The sequence below is a fragment of the Leopardus geoffroyi genome, chromosome D1 (assembly GCF_018350155.1).
Source record: "Leopardus geoffroyi isolate Oge1 chromosome D1, O.geoffroyi_Oge1_pat1.0, whole genome shotgun sequence".
NCBI lineage: Eukaryota > Metazoa > Chordata > Mammalia > Carnivora > Felidae > Leopardus > Leopardus geoffroyi.
In genome coordinates, this window is record NC_059329.1 from 1754913 (window position 1) to 1772758 (window position 17846).

At 39.7% G+C, this 17846-nt stretch overlaps 1 protein-coding gene across 14 annotated transcripts in view; it reads left to right on the forward strand.

The window, feature by feature from the left end:
* The window catches only part of DYNC2H1 (dynein cytoplasmic 2 heavy chain 1), a 347379-nt gene that overhangs the window by 258792 nt on the left and 70741 nt on the right, over window positions 1-17846 (forward strand). For all 14 annotated transcript variants that reach the window (XM_045486606.1, XM_045486612.1, XM_045486608.1 and 11 more), the window contains one exon: window positions 5538-5747. In XM_045486606.1, the coding sequence (XP_045342562.1) occupies window positions 5538-5747 (210 nt within the window). The remainder of the gene's footprint in view (window positions 1-5537; window positions 5748-17846) is intronic.

Here is a 17846-nt window from a genome sequence, read left to right on the forward strand (position 1 = left end):
ATAATAAAGATCAGAGCAGAAATAAACAATATAGAATCTAAAAAAAGTGGAGAGCAGATCAACGAAACCAAGAGTTGGTTTTTTGAAAAAATAAACAAAATTGACAAACCTCTAGCCAGGCTTCTCAAAAAGAAAAGGGAGATGACCCAAATAGATAAAATCATGAATGAAAATGGAATGATTACAACCAATCCCTCAGAGATGCAAACAATTATCAGGGAATACTATGAAAAATTATATGCCAACAAATTGGACAACCTGGAAGAAATGGACAAATTCCTAAACACCCACACTCTTCCAAAACTCAATCTGGAGGAAATAGAAAGCTTGAACAGACGCATAACCAGTGAAGAAATGGAATCGGTTATCAAAAATCTCCCAACAAATAAGAGTCCAGGACCAGATGGCTTCCCAGGGGAGTTCTACCAGACGTTTAAAGCAGAGATAATACCTATCTTTCTCAAGCTATTCCAAGAAATAGAAAGGGAAATAGAAATAGAAAACTTCCAGACTCATTCTGTGAAGCCAGTATTACTTTGATTCCTAAACCAGACAGAGACCTAGTAAAAAAGAACTACAGGCCAATATCCCTGATGAATATGGATGAAAAAATTCTCAATAAGATACTAGCAAATCGAATTCAACAGCATATAAAAAGAATTATTCACCATGATCAAGTGGGATTCATTCCTGGGATGCAGGGCTGGTTCCACATTCGCAAATCAATCAACCTGATACATCACATTAATAAAAGAAAAGATAAGAACCATATGATCCTGTCAATCGATGCAGAAAAGGCATTTGACAAAATTCAGCACGCTTTCTTAATAAAAACCCTGGAGAAAGTCGGGATAGAAGGAACATACTTAAAGATCATAAAAGCCATTTATGAAAAGCCCACAGCTAACATCATCCTCAATGGGGAAAAACTGAGAGATTTTTCCCTGAGATCAGGAACACGACAGGGATGTCCACTCTTACTGCTGTCGTTTAACATAGTGTTGGAAGTTCTAGCATCAGCAATCAGACAACAAAAGGAAATCACAGGCATCACAATTGGCAAAGATGAAGTCAAGCTTTCACTTTTGGCAGATGACATGATACTATACATGGGAAATCCGACAGACTCCACCAAAAGTCTGCTAGAACTGATACATGAATTCAGCAAAGTTGCAGGATACAAAATCAATGTACAGAAATCAGTTGCATTCTTATACACTAATAATGAAGCAACAGAAAGACAAAGAAACTGATCCCATTCACAGTTGCACCAAGAAGCATAAAATACCTAGGAATAAATCTAACCAAAGATGTAAAAGATCTGTATGCTGAAAACTATAGAAAGCTTATGAAGGTAATTGAGGAAGATATAAAGAAATGGAAAGACATTCCCTGCTCATGGATTGGAAGAATAAATATTGTTAAAATGTCAATACTAACCAAAGCTATCTACACATTCAATGCAATCCCAATCAAAATTGCACCAGCATTGTTCTCCAAACTAGAACAAGCAGTCCTAAAATTCATATGGAACCACAAAAGGCCCCGAATATCCAAAGTAATTTTGAAGAAGAAGACCAAAGCAGGAGGCATCACAATCCCAGACTTTAGCCTCTACTACAAAGCTGTCATCATCAAGACAGCATGGTATTGGCACAAAAACAGACACATAGACCAATGGAATAGAATAGAAACCCCAGAACTAGACCCACAAACATATGGCCAACTTATCTTTGACAAAGCAGGAAAGAACATCCAATGGGGAAAAAACAGTTTCTTTAACAAATGGTGTTGGGAGAACTGGACAGCAACATGCAGAAGATTGAAACTAGACCACTTTCTCACACCATTCACAAAAATAAACTCAAAATGGATAAAGGACCTGAATGTGAGACAGGAAACCATCCAAACCCTAGAGGAGAAAGCACGAAAAGACCTCTCTGACCTCAGCCGTAGCAATCTCTTACTTGACACATCCCCAAAGGCAAGGGAATTAAAAGCAAAAATGAACTACTGGGACCTTATGAAGATAAAAAGCTTCTGCACAGCAAAGGAAACAACCAACAAAACTAAAAGGCAACCAACGGAATGGGAAAAGATATTTGCAAATGACATATCAGACAAAGGGCTAGTATCCAAAACCTATAAAGAGCTCACCAAACTCCACACCCAAAAAACAAATAACCCAGTGAAGAAATGGGCAGAAAACATGAATAGACACTTCTCTAAAGAAGACATCCGGATGGCCAACAGGCACATGAAAAGATGCTCAACGTTGCTCCTCATCAGGGAAATACAAATCAAAACCACACTCAGATATCACCTCACGCCAGTCAGAGTGGCCAAAATGAACAAACCAGGAGACTATAGATGCTGGAGAGGATGTGGAGAAACGGGAACCCTCTTGCACTGTTGCTGGGAATGCAAATTGGTGCAGCCACTCTGGAAAACAGTGTGGAGGTTCCTCAGAAAATTAAAAATAGACCTACCCTATGACCCAGCAGTAGCACTGCTAGGAATTTACCCAAGGGATACAGGAGTCCTGATGCATAGGGGCACTTGTATCCCAATGTTTATAGCAGCACTCTCGACAATAGCCAAATTATGGAAAGAGCCTAAATGTCCATCAACTGATGAATGGATAAAGAAATTGTGGTTTATATACACAATGGAGTACTACGTGGCAATGAGAAAGAGCGAAATAGGGCCCTTTGTAGCAATGTGGATGGAACTGGAGAGTGTGATGCTAAGTGAAACAAGCCATACAGAGAAAGACAGATACCATATATTTTCACTCTTATGTGGATCCTGAGAAACTTAACAGAAACCTATGGGGGAGGGGAAGGAAAAAGAAAAAAGAGGTTAGAGTGGGACAGAGCCAAATCATAAGAGACTCTTAAAACCTGAGAACATACTGAGGGTTGATGGGGGGTGGGAGGGAGGAGAGGGTAGGTGATGGGTATTGAGGAGGGCACTTTTTGGGATGAGTACTGGGTGTTGTATGGAAACAAATTTGACAAAAAATTTCTTATATTGAAAAAAAAAGACCGTGGCTGGTTTGGGTCGCCTGGGGGTGGTTCATTCAGTTGAGCGTCCGACTTTAGCTCAGGTCGTGATCTCATGGTCTGTGAGTTCGAGCCTCGCGTCGGTCTCTGTGCTGACATCTCAGAGCCTGGAGCCTGCTTTGGATTCTGTGTCTCTCTCTCTGCCCCTCCCCCATTCATGGTCTGTCTCTCTCTTTCAGAAATAAATAAACTTTAAAAAAAAATTAAAACTAACTCACTAAATAAATAAACGTGGCTGGTTTGGATTACTTTGGTTCATTCAGGACCTTGGCATAGATCCTAGGAATAGTCAGTCGTTACCACGTTTAGTAAAGCTGTGTTTGACCAGTGAAATGAAATGACAGAGCAGCCATCTGACCTGGTAATGGGCTGTTGGATCTTTCTGCCCTTGAACTTCCTCTTAGAACTTAGTCCTGTTTTATTTCCTTTTTTGTTCCCTTCCTCCCCTTTCCCTTCCACAATCTTGTCAGAAATCCACTTCTGGAGAGACATAGTTTCTTCCAGGAATTTCAAACTTTTGACCTTTCTCATTAAGAATGCATTTATACTTATATGCATTACATGTATGCAGTACATACGTGTGTCTGATTAGGAATGGGTTTGTATATAGATTACATGTACGTGTTACCTACGTGTGTCTGATTAGGAACGCGTTTATATATGTGTTACGCGCGTGTGTGCGCGTGTGTGAGAGAGAGAGAGACAGAAAGAGCCGTCCCCCTCTTGTCCCAGAACCACTGCACCTGTTCTCTACCTTGGGGTCTCTTAGTTTCCGGCTGCTGGAAAGAAACCATTGTGTTTTATCCGGAGGCCCAGTGGGATCTGCGTGGCCCTGGAGTGTCTCTCGTTAGCCGTGTGCTCTCCCCGAGCCTCTCCGTGATCGCGAGAATGAAGCGCTCCGTTAACTGAAACCCTAAGTCACACACTCATTTCTGTCTTGGAGTTGAGTAAACTCTTGGTTTGGGCTTAATCATAGGGACTAAGACTCACGAAAGGTGGTTTCTGCCCCAGAAAGATTTTAGGAAATAATTATCTGGAGAAGAATGAAGAATTACCAGAGGGTGAAACTGAACTTACTACTGCATGGAAATGAAGATATTACCCCCTTTTCTGTAACCTTTGTAGAACTACCTATCTGTTGTGTCTGTTTCTAGTTTGTTTTTTGGCTCTTTAAAATGATTGTATGTTGAGTCTTTTAATATCTTCCTTATCCTAGAAAAAGTATGTTAGACAAAAACATGGCCATGTGACCAGGAAAAACCACCGCCTCTGTGCACTTGTTGGTCATTGTTGTATACACCGCGGGTAAACGTACAAGAGACCGCAGTCTTACCAGTCTCATCGAGTCACATATCTCACAGGACCTTGATGTCACATAGACCAATGCATGAGTCAGTGATAATGTCCCCTAGAGCCTGGCAAAGTACCGCCCAAGGGACACACCTGCCCTCATTTTCTGGAAATAGTTTTATTGAAACCCTGCCTTGTCTTTTCATTTCTGTGCTGTCTGTGGCCACTTCAACACCACAACAGCATAGTTGAGTAATTATGACAGAGAACTTAGGACCCACAAAGCCTGGTGTGTTTGCTCTCTGGACCTTTGTGGGAAAAATTGCTAACCTTTGGCCTAGTCAATGCTAGAATTTCCATGGGTGACAAAAATATTCAGAGAACCATCTTCTAAAATCTCCGTTAAAAACAAAATACTACTTTGTGTGTCATTTTTCTTAAGTCTAATATAGTATCCTAGTTAGAAAATTATTTCAGTTAAAATACAAAATCCTGGATTTGAACCTACTTTGTGCCCAGTTAGGGTAGGTTTCCTTGTCTAAAAGATAATCCTTGCTTCATAGTTAAGATTTAAAGTATCCATAACCATTTCCCCCAGCAGCTCCATAATCACATAATGATTTTCTCTGAATACACTTAGGTTTTTAATGACAAGATGAACTTTAAAATGTCAAAGCCATTCTTCAAAGGAACACAATTTACTCAAATGTATTTAGTCATTAGAAAAAGGCTTTCCCTAAAATAATCAGCTGACTAAAGATACAACTGTAATCCCTCAGTAGTTTCACCACAAATTATGCTGTTTGGATGTTGTAATTTATTCATGGTGATTTTAGCTCATACGTATTTGAATTAAATATCCATTCACATTTGTTTGAAAGCGTGATGTCTTCTCTGTGTATTCATAGTGTAGCTGTACTGTGCTCTCTGCATTGGCTCAGAGGGGCCATCGATCCCCATTCTTGCTCCTGTGCGGACCAGTGCTGCTCAGTGTGGCTCCCCCAGACCCCTGCCTACCCCTTTCCTCTGTGGTTCCACATGTAACACATGCGGCCACCTTAAGACACCAGGGTTTCAAAACCGAGTGGGACCACAGAGGATCTTAGTACCTTGTGAAGTGTTGTGGTGTCAGTAGTTTATGCCACGTTTCCAGAAGGATGACATAGCATACTGTTCTTTTAGAACTCCAACCTGATTCATCAGAAGGTGTGTCCTCCTAACGATCGACAAGCGTCTCCAGTACTGTCCTTCATCGTCCTGGAACAGTTCAATGCCATTCGCTTAGTGCAGACCGTCCACCAGTCTCTTGCTGCTCTCAGCAAAGTCATCAGAGGGACCACCTTACTGAGTTCAGAAGTACAGAAACTGGCCAGCGCTTTACTAAACCAAAAGGTAAGCCCAATTAAGGACACGTGTTTTTATTTCCTTATAAAAAGTGTTCCATTATGTATACATTTGTCAAGTCTTACAGTTAATAGTAATAGAAAATCCAAGTCAAACTAGCTTAAGCCAGGTAGGAATTCATTGGCTGATATAAGTGGAGGATCCCAGGGGGGCCAACATGAAGTCACCTTGAGGCAGGGGCTTCAAATTGTCACTAGGATCTTAGCTTGTGTTGTTTATCTACCTATCTAGGCACGTTGTATGTGAGTGCATAGACATACACACATGTATATGTGTGCATGTGTTTGTGTATATATGTATGTATGTGTATATATGCATATAGGTGTGTATGTTTGTATATGTGTGTGTGTGTATGGATGTGTATATATGAATGTGTATGTGTGTATATATATGTATGTATGTGTATATATGTGTGTATGTTTATATGTATGTGTGTGTATATATATATGTATGTGTGTATGGATGGGTGGGTGTGTATATATGTACATGTGCGTGTACATATGGATAGATGTGTATGTATGTGTGTATATACGTATATGTGTGTGTATATACGTATGTGTATGTATGCATATGTGTGTATACATGTAGGTGTGTATGCATATGTGTGTATATATGTATGTGTATACGTATGGATGGATGTGTATATATGCATGTGTATATATGTATGTGTGCATGTGTGTGTATATATGTATGTGTGTAAGTATGGATGGGTGTGTATGTGTGTATATATGTATGTGTATGTATATATGTACGTGTCTACATATGGGTGGATGTGTATATATGTATGTATGTGTATGCATATATGTATGTGTGTACATATAGATGGATGTGTATATATGTATGTGTGTGTATATATGATGTGTGTATATGTATGCATGCGTACATATGTATGTGTGCATGTATGCACGTGTATGTATACGTGTGTGTGCATGTATGGATGGATGTGTATATATGTGTGTATGCATGCGTGTGTATGTATATGTGTATATATGTATGTGTGTATATGTGTATGCATGTGTGTATTATGTATACATGTGTATGTATGTGTGTGTATATATGTATGTGTGTATGCATGTGTATGTATATGTGTATATATGTATGTGTGTATGGATAGATGTGTATATATGTATGTATGTATGCATGTGTACATTTATATGTATGTGTGTATATATGTATGTGTGTACGTATGAGTGGATGTGTATATATGTATGCGTGTGTCTATGTATGTGTGTGTGTGTGTATGTATATATATGTATGTATGTGTGTTGATTTCACTTTGGGTCAGGTTCTCTGTACATGGTGGTATCCTGGCAGTCTGAGCCTTATTATCCTCTGAGCTCCAAGTCCAACAGAAAAGAAACCTTTTTCCCGGTAACTCAAGCAAAAATCTTGGGATTAGCTGTAATCCAAAATGATTGGCTTGTGTAGTCCCTTGGTTGTTCTCTGGGCAGGATTTGCAAAGCTCTCATTGGCTAGGGCTTCGCCTGAATGCCCGTCCCAGCAGCTGGAGATAGATTCAGCTTCATCTGTTAATGTGTATACTGCAAGTAAGGGAGGGATGGTTATCTGGTGGAAAAATCAAGGTACTTTTAGCAGAAGAAAGGGAAATCATGTCTCTTGCTGAATAATTAGCATGTGTGTGACATGTATGTATGTGTGTACGTACAGACATGTACACATGTCAGTAAAATCCATGTATTACAGATCCATGGGGAGAAACAAAATGATTGGAGTATCTGCCATAGGTTTATTTTAGTGACTTGGAGAACATAAACCCTGCAGAACTTGGCATCTGGAGAAGATGTCCCTGGGTTCTATAGGAACTTAGAAAAGAGTCTGATTCTCCCCCCACGCCCTGACACTGTTTACCCTTAACATAGGGAAAACCCTGATGCTCAACTTAAAGTCTGGTCTATTTGAACATAGAAGATGGCGTTGCTACAACTACTTGAATCAATCATAATCAAAATACTGTAGTATGTTATACTAGAAGTTGTATCTAATTGATTTTTAATTTAAAGTAGATACATCACCTATCATGAAAGCTTCTTACCATTTCAAGGAAACACAGGATTCTAAGAGCTTTGAAGAACTTTCCGTTAATTAGGTCATTAATCACCACATTAACAATACAAGGTGGTGCTACTGTTAACATTATTGTAGTGTGAGGATCCTGAGGCAGAATGTGTTAAGTGACCTAACCAGAGACACAGAGGTATTAAATGGCTTAACTATTATACCAGTTGTTGTACAGTCAAGATGAACCCAGGCAGGTCTCCCTTCCATATAAATGTAAAAGATGTAAATTTATCAACACTTTAATCTTCATGAGAGTGTATTTCTTTAAAATCCAACTACATGCTGCCTAAGGGCAAGATGTATGGTATTACATTTAATTACAGTGGAATTAGGTGTAGGAGGAGAGTAACACTGACGGCAGAACACCGCTTGTACAGTAGAGAACAGAGTTCAGGGGGACTCGTGTACAATGGAGTGTAGAAAATTAAGCTTAGGTCAGATCTTCAGGCTTTTAAAAAGCCGGAGAAAATGCGTTGGGATTAAAATCTGTAGGCAATAAGAGTATTTTTATGTAGAAATAATGACACAGAATGGCTAAGAATGTGGCCTGTGGAATAGGTCTGTCTGCCACTTAGGAGCTGTGTGACTGTGGGCAAGTCACGTAAACCTCTCTAAACTTTTTTTTTTAAGTTTATTATGATTTTCTAATATAATTTATTGTCTAGTTAGCTAACCTACAGAGTTCATAGTGAGCTCTTTGTTTTGAGAGTAGATTTCCCATGGTTCATCACTTACATACAACACCCAGTGCTCATCCCAACAAGTCCCCTCCTCAGTGCCCATCCCCCATCTAGCCCATCCCCCAACCCACCCCACCCCGCTGCAACCCTGTTTGTTCTCTGTCTTTAAAAGTCTCTTATGGTTTGCCTCGCCCTCTATTTGACACCATTTTTTCCCCTTCCCTTCCCCCGTTGTCTTCTGTTAAGTTTCTCAAATTCCACATATGAGTGAAAACATGTTATCTGTCTTTCTCTGACTGACTTCTTTCACTTAGCATAATACTTTCCAGTTCCATCCACGTTGTTGTAAATGGCATGATTTCATTCTTTTGAGAGAGAGGGAGAGACGGCGTGTGCGCGCATGCCAGCAGGGCAGAAGCAGAGAGAGAAGGAGACAGAATCCCAAGCAGGCTCCGCATCATGGGGGGCTCCATCCCTCAAACCATGAGACCATGACCTGAGCCGAAATCAAGAGTCGGGTGCTTAACCCACTGAGCCTCCCAGGTGCCCCTAAATTTAGTTTTCTTACTTGTCAAATAAGGATAATAATGGTACCTACTCTAAGGGATTGGTATGGAAATTAAATTGACTCATAGGTAAAGTGCTTGCCACCTTAGAGCAAGCACCCTCTAAATTTTAGTTGTTTTTGTTACTGTTACTTTAAGAGAACTTTTTAATGTAAAAAGCTGCTTTTGGAGTAGCTGACTGGTAACACTGCAAAACGAGTTAACAGAAGTAGGGATGCCACATACATTATTGTGTAGTCACCCTACCAAGAGGTGGTTAGGGCCTGGAGTGGGGTAATCGAGCAGGTCGTATGTGGTGTTAATCGGCATACCTGGCCTGTAAACCATCTGGGTGAATTTGGGCATAAACACTTGAAAAAATGAAGAAATATTTTTTATAATTGTATAATAATGTGGCTTACACTAAGACCATATTGAAAGATAAAAAATTCAGTGGGCTTTATTATGTGAACATTTCCCATGAGTAGGACCAAGGGATGGTGTTTTTTGCGAGGTCATGGATTTTTCATTCTTGATAGCAAGTCTTTCTCTTCTTTGGCTCACTGAACTCTACTCAGTGTTTGCACGCTTGGCACAGCACCAGGGCCGGATGACTTCTTCATTACGGTGAGTTTAGGGTGTAGACATTCTTCATTAATGTATTAAATGAAAGTTTGTGTGTTACACTTGGAATTGAGATATACAGCCTCTAAAATATCACTGTTTTTGAAATACTTTTTGTAATTTGCCAAAAAGTATTTCAAAAACAGTGATATTGAAAACAAAGTGATTAAACTTCTTTCTGAGTTGAAAGTATGTTTTGCAAAGCACATTTATATTATACCCCAGAGAGTGTCTCAGATGTGTCTGGGTGTCTGATGAGACTCCGCTGAGACCAGGCTGACCTTCACCAAGACAAGATCCGTAAAATAGTTTCTGACATTTACTTCCCAATGAGTTTTACCAAAAATTGTGGGTCCACTACTATCCCATTTCTTTCAAGATAAAAATTAAATGTTTTATTACATTTGAATGTGACAAGTTCTGTATTAAGTGATATGATTTAATGTAATTTAGGAAATAGTTTAGTACTTGACATTTTCTTTACTGTGTCTGACATGATTGGAGTAAGACTTAAGAGAATTATGACTTTTATTTGTTTGATAGATTCTGATAATCTACTAAAACTTCTTTTGTAAAAAGTCACAATACTTAGAATGTTTGTTAAAGACAACAATACTGTAAAATATTGTTACTCTTCTTTTCATATTAGGACATAGGCTTTAAATTACAATTTAAAAGCTAAGAATTGAAAAGATACAATACAAAATCATTTCGTCCTTCTGGCTGAACAGTGCACTCTGTTCAGATGGGCATCTCTACATACGGAGCTGCACTGCCGAGGCTCAGGGCGTCTAAGAGTTAAGATTTCCTCTGCTGGACAGTGTGTCCTTTACTCCTGTCCCTGCCCTGGTCTCCTTGACAGCAGGGGTCTCACAGTGGGTCCTCCAGACCAGGTGCACCCACAGCACCTGGGCCCCAACCTTGACTGTGGTGATCACACTCTGTGTTACCCTGACTCTGCGTGTTGTCAGACATTGACGTGGTTCTGCTGCATGCCCACGCCGTCTGTGGTCAGAACTCTGTGAAGACAGGTGGGAGCCATGGTCACCTTCAGGCTTCCCTGCCCCACCCACCAGTGTCGATGACCACCCCCATCATTGCTCCCTCTTCTAAAGTTTACCTACCTTCATGCAAATAGTGCTTTAAAAAGTCATCAAATGTTTAACCGAATGATAATCATTAATAGTGAATGATTGGCATTTTTCTATTAAAGTAGTAGCACACGTTTTACATAAACTTTACCAGTTCAGAGCACTTTTGTAGCCCTTTGCTCATCTTCTGCTCTCATCATCCCCCTTCTACTTAGAAAACTAAAGCAGAAAGGGGATGCTATCCTATAAAGTGTCAGAGCCCACACTGCAATCCCCATGCTGTTTCCTACATCTGTGTTCTTCCCACCCTGTCCGCCACTTACTCATTACTTATATCACACAGCTACACGGTGGTCTTTGTTCTAAGAGACACTCACCTGCTTTGTGAGCATTGAACTCCACGTACTCCTCTCCAAAGGCTTATCAAATGCTGGCATGGAATTGCCCCATCTCCTCATCTCTCGCTTCACTTATAACTAGAATTCTGTTAAATACACGTACAAATGGAAATCAGTTCCTACTGATGTACATAAGAGCACAGGGGCCTGTGAAGACCCAGAATCTCCAGTATCTTGGAATTCTCTTTCAGTATACCTAACTTAATACCATTTTTGTGCATGATAAGAGAACATATACTTTTTCTTTTTAGAAGAGATTTTAACTTTAGAGTTTATTCTTCTCTTTGTCGTTTTTTCTTAATTTAGCAGTGGAAATGGAAGTACAGTGTTATAAGACTTTCATGCTATATGTGAAGTTTCATTAATATTATTTGAAGTTTTATTAGCATCCCTTAATATTTATTGTTATTTGAAGATAGACCATAGTAAGTTAAAAGTGTGTACTAGGGAGGGGCCAAGATGGTGGAGCAGATGGAAGTTCTCTGCTTCTCTCCTTGAAATGCAGCTAGATGAGCACCAAACCATCCTGCACACCTAGAAAATTGATCTGAGGATTAACAGAACAATCTGCATAACTTGAGCCACAGAACTCAGCAGATATGAGGCCCGAAGAGGTGAACTGGGGGAGAGAGAAGCCATGGAGGGTAGGGAGCTATTGCAGAGAAAGGACAGAGATGGGGGGAGTGCAGGAAAAGCATGTCCCCTAAGAGCAGCTGGAGAGAAAGAGAAAGAGTGGAAACATCCACAAGGAATTGAAAAAGAAAGGGAGAAAGGAGAGGGTTTCGGCACTATTAGGACTCTAGAAACGGGGGAGCACAGAGTTGGAAACTCCAAAGCTCGATAGCTGGTGGAGCTTTGGTGGCGAGGAAAGGTGAATCCCCATTAACAGGCACCAAGGTCCTCAGGGCACATAGGGACAAACGGTTCACCTGCTTGAAGGGCATTTGGTAGAGGCTATGTGGTCTCTCCATGGGCATAGGTCCCAAAGGACCCTGGAGAATAGCCACATTTGGTGGTGTTGGAACAAGGACATTAGGGTACAGTGAAGCCTGGTGCCATTTGTGTGTTGTGATTTGTCATAGTCCCTGAACCACTACTGCTACACAGTTGTGCGTACTTTTTCTAGGGCAGGCTGGCACCTGGTGGCAGTCTCTGGACCTCTGCAGTGGCACGGTTGCATGAGCATTCCTGGAGGCAGCCTGCAGCCAGCCATTGCTCGGGGAGACCCTCCCCCAGAAGGTTAGAGCAGGTCCAAACTGCAGGGCTCTCAGAAGTGAGGGGTTTGGAAGCACAGCCCCATCTGACATAAAATTTGGGAGAGAGGTACTGCCTGGCAGGCTGACAGCATGGACATGGACAGTGTAGAAGCGGGGAGTGGATGGAAACCAGAGACAAAGGAGGCATGACTGATGACTGCTTGGTGAGAGCACAGAATTCTGGTGTTAGAGACTGGGAAGCTGGGTGATGCCATTTTCACCTCTCCTGCACACGCACATGCGCACCACACTGATCCACCCCAGTAACCTAAGCAGTACCACTTAGTGGAGAATGGAGCTATCACACCAAGCACTTACCCAACTGTGCCCTCCAAGAACATGCTCTACAAGACCACTACAAGTCCCTCTGCCTGCTTAGTGCACAGACTATAAAGTGCTTCATAGTTAGATTTCTAGGGGAAACTGAATGTAATTTCATTCTATGCGCTGGTCCATCGAGTCCTTTTTTTTTCTTTTTCTTGGGTGCAAAAAGAGAAAAAAATTATTTACATTTTCTGTTTTTATGAAAAAGTTTTAAAATTTCTTTTACTATATACTCCATATTTTTATTTTTTTGTGAATTGTTTATTCTATTTTACTTTATTTCATTTTATTCTATTTTATTGTATACCTTTCTATTAATTTTTAATGGTTTGTCTTTTTTATTTTCTATCCCTTTTTTCTCTATTCTTTCAAGCTTATTTCAACAACCAGACAAAAATACATGTAAGATCTAGCTTCCTTTATTTGTTTTTTTTGAATTGTTTTGAATTTTTTTAATTTTATTTTTTATTAATTCTTTTTTTTCCTCCAAAATGACAAAAAGAAGGAATTCACCACAAAAGAAAGAACAGGAAGAAATAGCCAGGGACTTAACACAGATATCAACAAGATGTCTGAACCCGCATTTAGAATCATAAAAATACTAGAATACTAACTGGGGTTGAAAAAAGCATAGAATCCCTTTCTGTGGAGATAAAATAAGTAGTCTAGTCAGGGCGAAATAAAAAATGTTGTAACTGAGGTGCAATCTCAAATGTATGCCACAGTGGCAAGTATGGATGAAGCAGAGTAGCGAATCAGCAGTGTAGAGGACGGAGAATAATGAAGCAGGAAAAAAGAGGGAAACTAAGGCAAAGGAGCATGATAGAAGAATCAGAGAACAAAGTGACTAATTAAAAAGGAATAACATCTGAGTCATAGGAGTCCCAGAAGATGAAGAGAGAGAAAAGGGGGTAGAAGGGTTATGTGAGCAACTCATAGTGGAAAGCTTTCCTAACCTGGGGAAAGACACAGACATCAAAATCCAGGAAGCACAGACTTCCATTAGATTCAACAAAAACGGGCCATCAACAAGGCATATCGTAGTCACATTTACAAAATATACAGACAAAGAATCATGAAAGCAGCAAAGAAAAAAAGTCCTTAACCTGTAAGGGAAGACAGATCAGATTCACGGCAGACCTATCCACAGAAACATGGCAGACCAGAAAGAGTGGCAGGATATATTCAACATGCTGAATTGGAAAAAATATGTGGCCAAGAATTCTTTATTCAGCAAGGCTGTCTTCAAAATAGAAGGAGAGATAAAGAGTTTCCCAGACAAAAAAAACTAAAGGAGTTTGTGACCACTCAACCAGCCCTGCAAGAAATTTCAAAGGGGAGTCTCTGAGGGGGAAAAGATGTAACAAAACAAAAAAGACCAAAAGCAACAAAGACTAGAAAGCACCAGAGAACACCACCAGAAACTCCAACTCTACAGGCAACACAATGGCAATAAATTCGTATCTTTCAGTATTCACTCTAAATGTCAATGGACTAAACGCTCCAATCAAAAGACATAGGGTGATAGATGGATAAGAAAAAAAGATCCATCTATATGCTGTTTACAAGAGACCCACTTTAGACCTAAAGACACCTTAAGATTGAAAATAAAGGGATGGAGAACCATCTATCATATTAATGGTTGCCAAAGGAAAGCTGGAGTTGCCATACTCCTATCAGACAATCTTTTTAAAATAAAGACTGTAACAAGAGATGAAGAAGGGCATTATATCATAATTAAGGTGTCTATACACCAAGAGAGTCTAACCATTGTAAACATTTATGCCCCCAACGTGGAAGTACCCAAATATATAAAACAATTACAAACATAAACTCACTGACAATAATAGTAGGGGACTTCGACTCCCCACTTACAGCAGTGGACAGATCATCTAAGCAGAAAATCAACAATGAAACAGTGTCTTTGAATGACGCATTGAACCAGATGGACTTAAAAGATATATTCAGAACATTTCATCCTGAAGCAGTGGAATACATTCTTCTCAAGTGCATGTGGAACATTCTCCAGAGGAGATTGCATACTGGGATACAAATCAGCCGCCAACAAGTACAAAAGTACAAATTGAGATCATACCGTGCATATTTTCAGACCACAACACCGTGAAACTTGAAATCAACTACAAGAAAAAAAATGGAAAAACAACAAATACTTGAAGATTAAGGAACATTGTATTAAAGAATGAATGAGTTAACCAAGAAGTTAAAGAGAAAATTAACAAGTACATGGAAGCCAATGAAAATGATAACACCACAGCCCAAAACCTCTGATGTGCAGCAAAGGTGATCAGAAGAGGAAAGTATATAGCAATTCAGGCCTTCCTAAAGAAGGAAGAAAGGTCCCAGATACACAACCTAACCTTACCCCTACAGCTAGAAAAGAGCAGCAAATAAAACCCCAAACTGGCAGAAGAAATAGGAAATAATAAAGATTAGAACAGAAATCAATACTGCTGCCCCCAAAATAAAATAAAATAAAATAAAATAAAATAAAATATAAAACAGAACAGATCAATGTAACCCAGAGCTGGTTCTTTGAAAGAATTAACAAAATTGATAAACTTCTAGCCAGTTTGATAAAAAGAAAAAGGAAAAGAAATAAAATCAGGAATGAAAGAGGAGAGATCACAACCAAACTTCAGAAATACAAACAATAATAAGAGATATTATGACCAATTATATGCCAATAAATTAGGCAACCTGGAAGAAGTGGACAAATTAATAGAAACATAAATCACCAAAAGTGAAACAAGAAGAAATAGAAAATTTGAATAGAGCCATAACCAGTAAAGAAATTGAATTAGTAGTCAAAATTCTCTCAAAAAACAAGAGTCCAGGGCCTGACAGCTTTCCAGGGGGAATTCTACCAAACATTTAAAGAAGTGTTAACACCTACTTTTTGAAGCTGTTCCAAAACCTAGAAATGGAAGGGAAACTGCCAAAGACATTCTATGAGGCCAGTATTACATTGATTCCAAAACCAGACATAGACCCCACTAAAAACGAGAACTATAGACCAATTTCCCTGAAGAACATGGACACAAAAATTCTCAACAAGACACTAGCCAACCAGATCCAACAATACATTAAAAGAATTATTCACCACGATCAAGTGGGACTTATACCTGCAATGAAGGGCTGGTTCAATATTCACAAATCAATGTGATTCATCACATCAGTAAAAGAAAAGAGATCCTCTCAGTAGATACAGAGAAAGCACATGACAAAATATAGCATCCCTTCTTGATTAAAAACCCTTAAGAAAGTGGGGATAGAGGATCACACCTCAAGATTATAAAAGTCATATACAAAAGACCCACAGCTAATATCATCCTCGGTGGGGAAGAACTAAGAGCTTTTCCCTTAAGGTCAGGAACACAACAGGGATGTTACACTTGCCACTGTTATTCAACATAGTATTGGAAGTCCTAGCCTCAACAGTCAGACAACACAAAGAAATAAAAGGCATCCAAATGGTCAAGGAGGAAGTCAAACTTTCATCCTTTGCAGATGACATGATAACTCTATGTGGAAAACCCAAAAGATTCTACCAAAACACTGCTAGAACTGATCCATGAATTCAGCACAATTGCAGGTTGTGAAATCAGTGCACAGAAATCGGTTGTATTTCTATACACCAACAGTGAAGCAGCAGAAAGAGAAATCAAGGAATCGATCCCATTTACAATGGCACCAAAACCCATAAAATACCTAGGAATAAACCTAACCAAAGAGGTTAAAAATCTATACACTGAAAACTGTAGAAAGCTTATGAAAGAAATTGAAGAAGACACGCAAAAAATTGGAAGACATTCCAAGGTCATGAATTGGTAGAACAAATTACTGTTAAAATGTTGATACTACCCAAAGCAATATACATATTCAATGCAACCCCTATCAAAATGACACCAGCATTCTTCACACAGCTAGAACAAACAATGCTAAAATTTTTCTGGAACCAGAAAAGACCCCAAATAGCCAAAGCAATCCTGAAAAAGAACACCAAAGCAGGAGGCATCACAATCCAGGACTTCAAGCTGTATTACAAAGCTGTAATCATCAAGACAGTATGGTACTGGCACAAAAACAGACACTTAGATCAATGGAACAGAATACACAACCCAGAAGTGCACCCACAAACATATGGCTAACTTATCTTTGACAAAGCAGGAAGGAGTATCCAATGGAAAAAAGACAATCTCTCCAGCAAATGGGGTTGAGAAAACTGGACAGCAACATGCAGAATATTGAACCTGGACCACTTTCTTACACCATACACAAAAATAAACTCAAAATGGGTGAATGACCTAAATGTAAGGAAGCCATCAAAATCCTAGTGGAGAAAGCAGGCAAAAACCTCTTTGACACTGGATGCAGCACCTTCTTACTCAACACATCTCTGGAGGCAAGGGAAACGAAAGCAAAAATGAACTACTGGGACTTCATAAAGATAAAAATTTCTGCACGGCAAAGAAAACAATCAGCAAAACTAAAAGCAACCTACGGAATGGGAGAAGATATTTGCAAATGACTTATCAGATAAAGGGTTAGTATCCAAAATCTATAAAGAACTTATCAAACTCGACACTCCCCAAAAGCAATGGGCAAAAGGCATGAAGACACTTCTCCAAAGAAGACATCCAGATGGCCAACCGACATATGTTGCGACCGGTGCAACAAACACCAAGATCAGGGTCCTTAGGGTAGGGGAATGTAAGAAAAAGAGAAGAGAAGCCAGTTTGGGAACAGGAGGGTCCCCTGGGCTGATGGCCCAAGTGACGGCTTTATTGTTGCTGTACACAATCTTTTATAAGACTCTTATGGATCAGGTCATTCTAAGAATAAACAGGTTTCACATGATCACTGCCAGCCAAAACATTTAGTTCTGTGTACCTTGTGAACTTTCTAAACGGGTCACAGCAAGACCTTGTTGATAGATTGCTAGCAAAACACAGTTCCCATGTTTGTTTCTATTTGACCCGGGGTAGAAAAGGGAGGGGAACATTACTGCCAACACCCACAGACCACAGGCTTCAGGAATTAACTTTCTCAGCCTTGACAAGGCTTTCGTA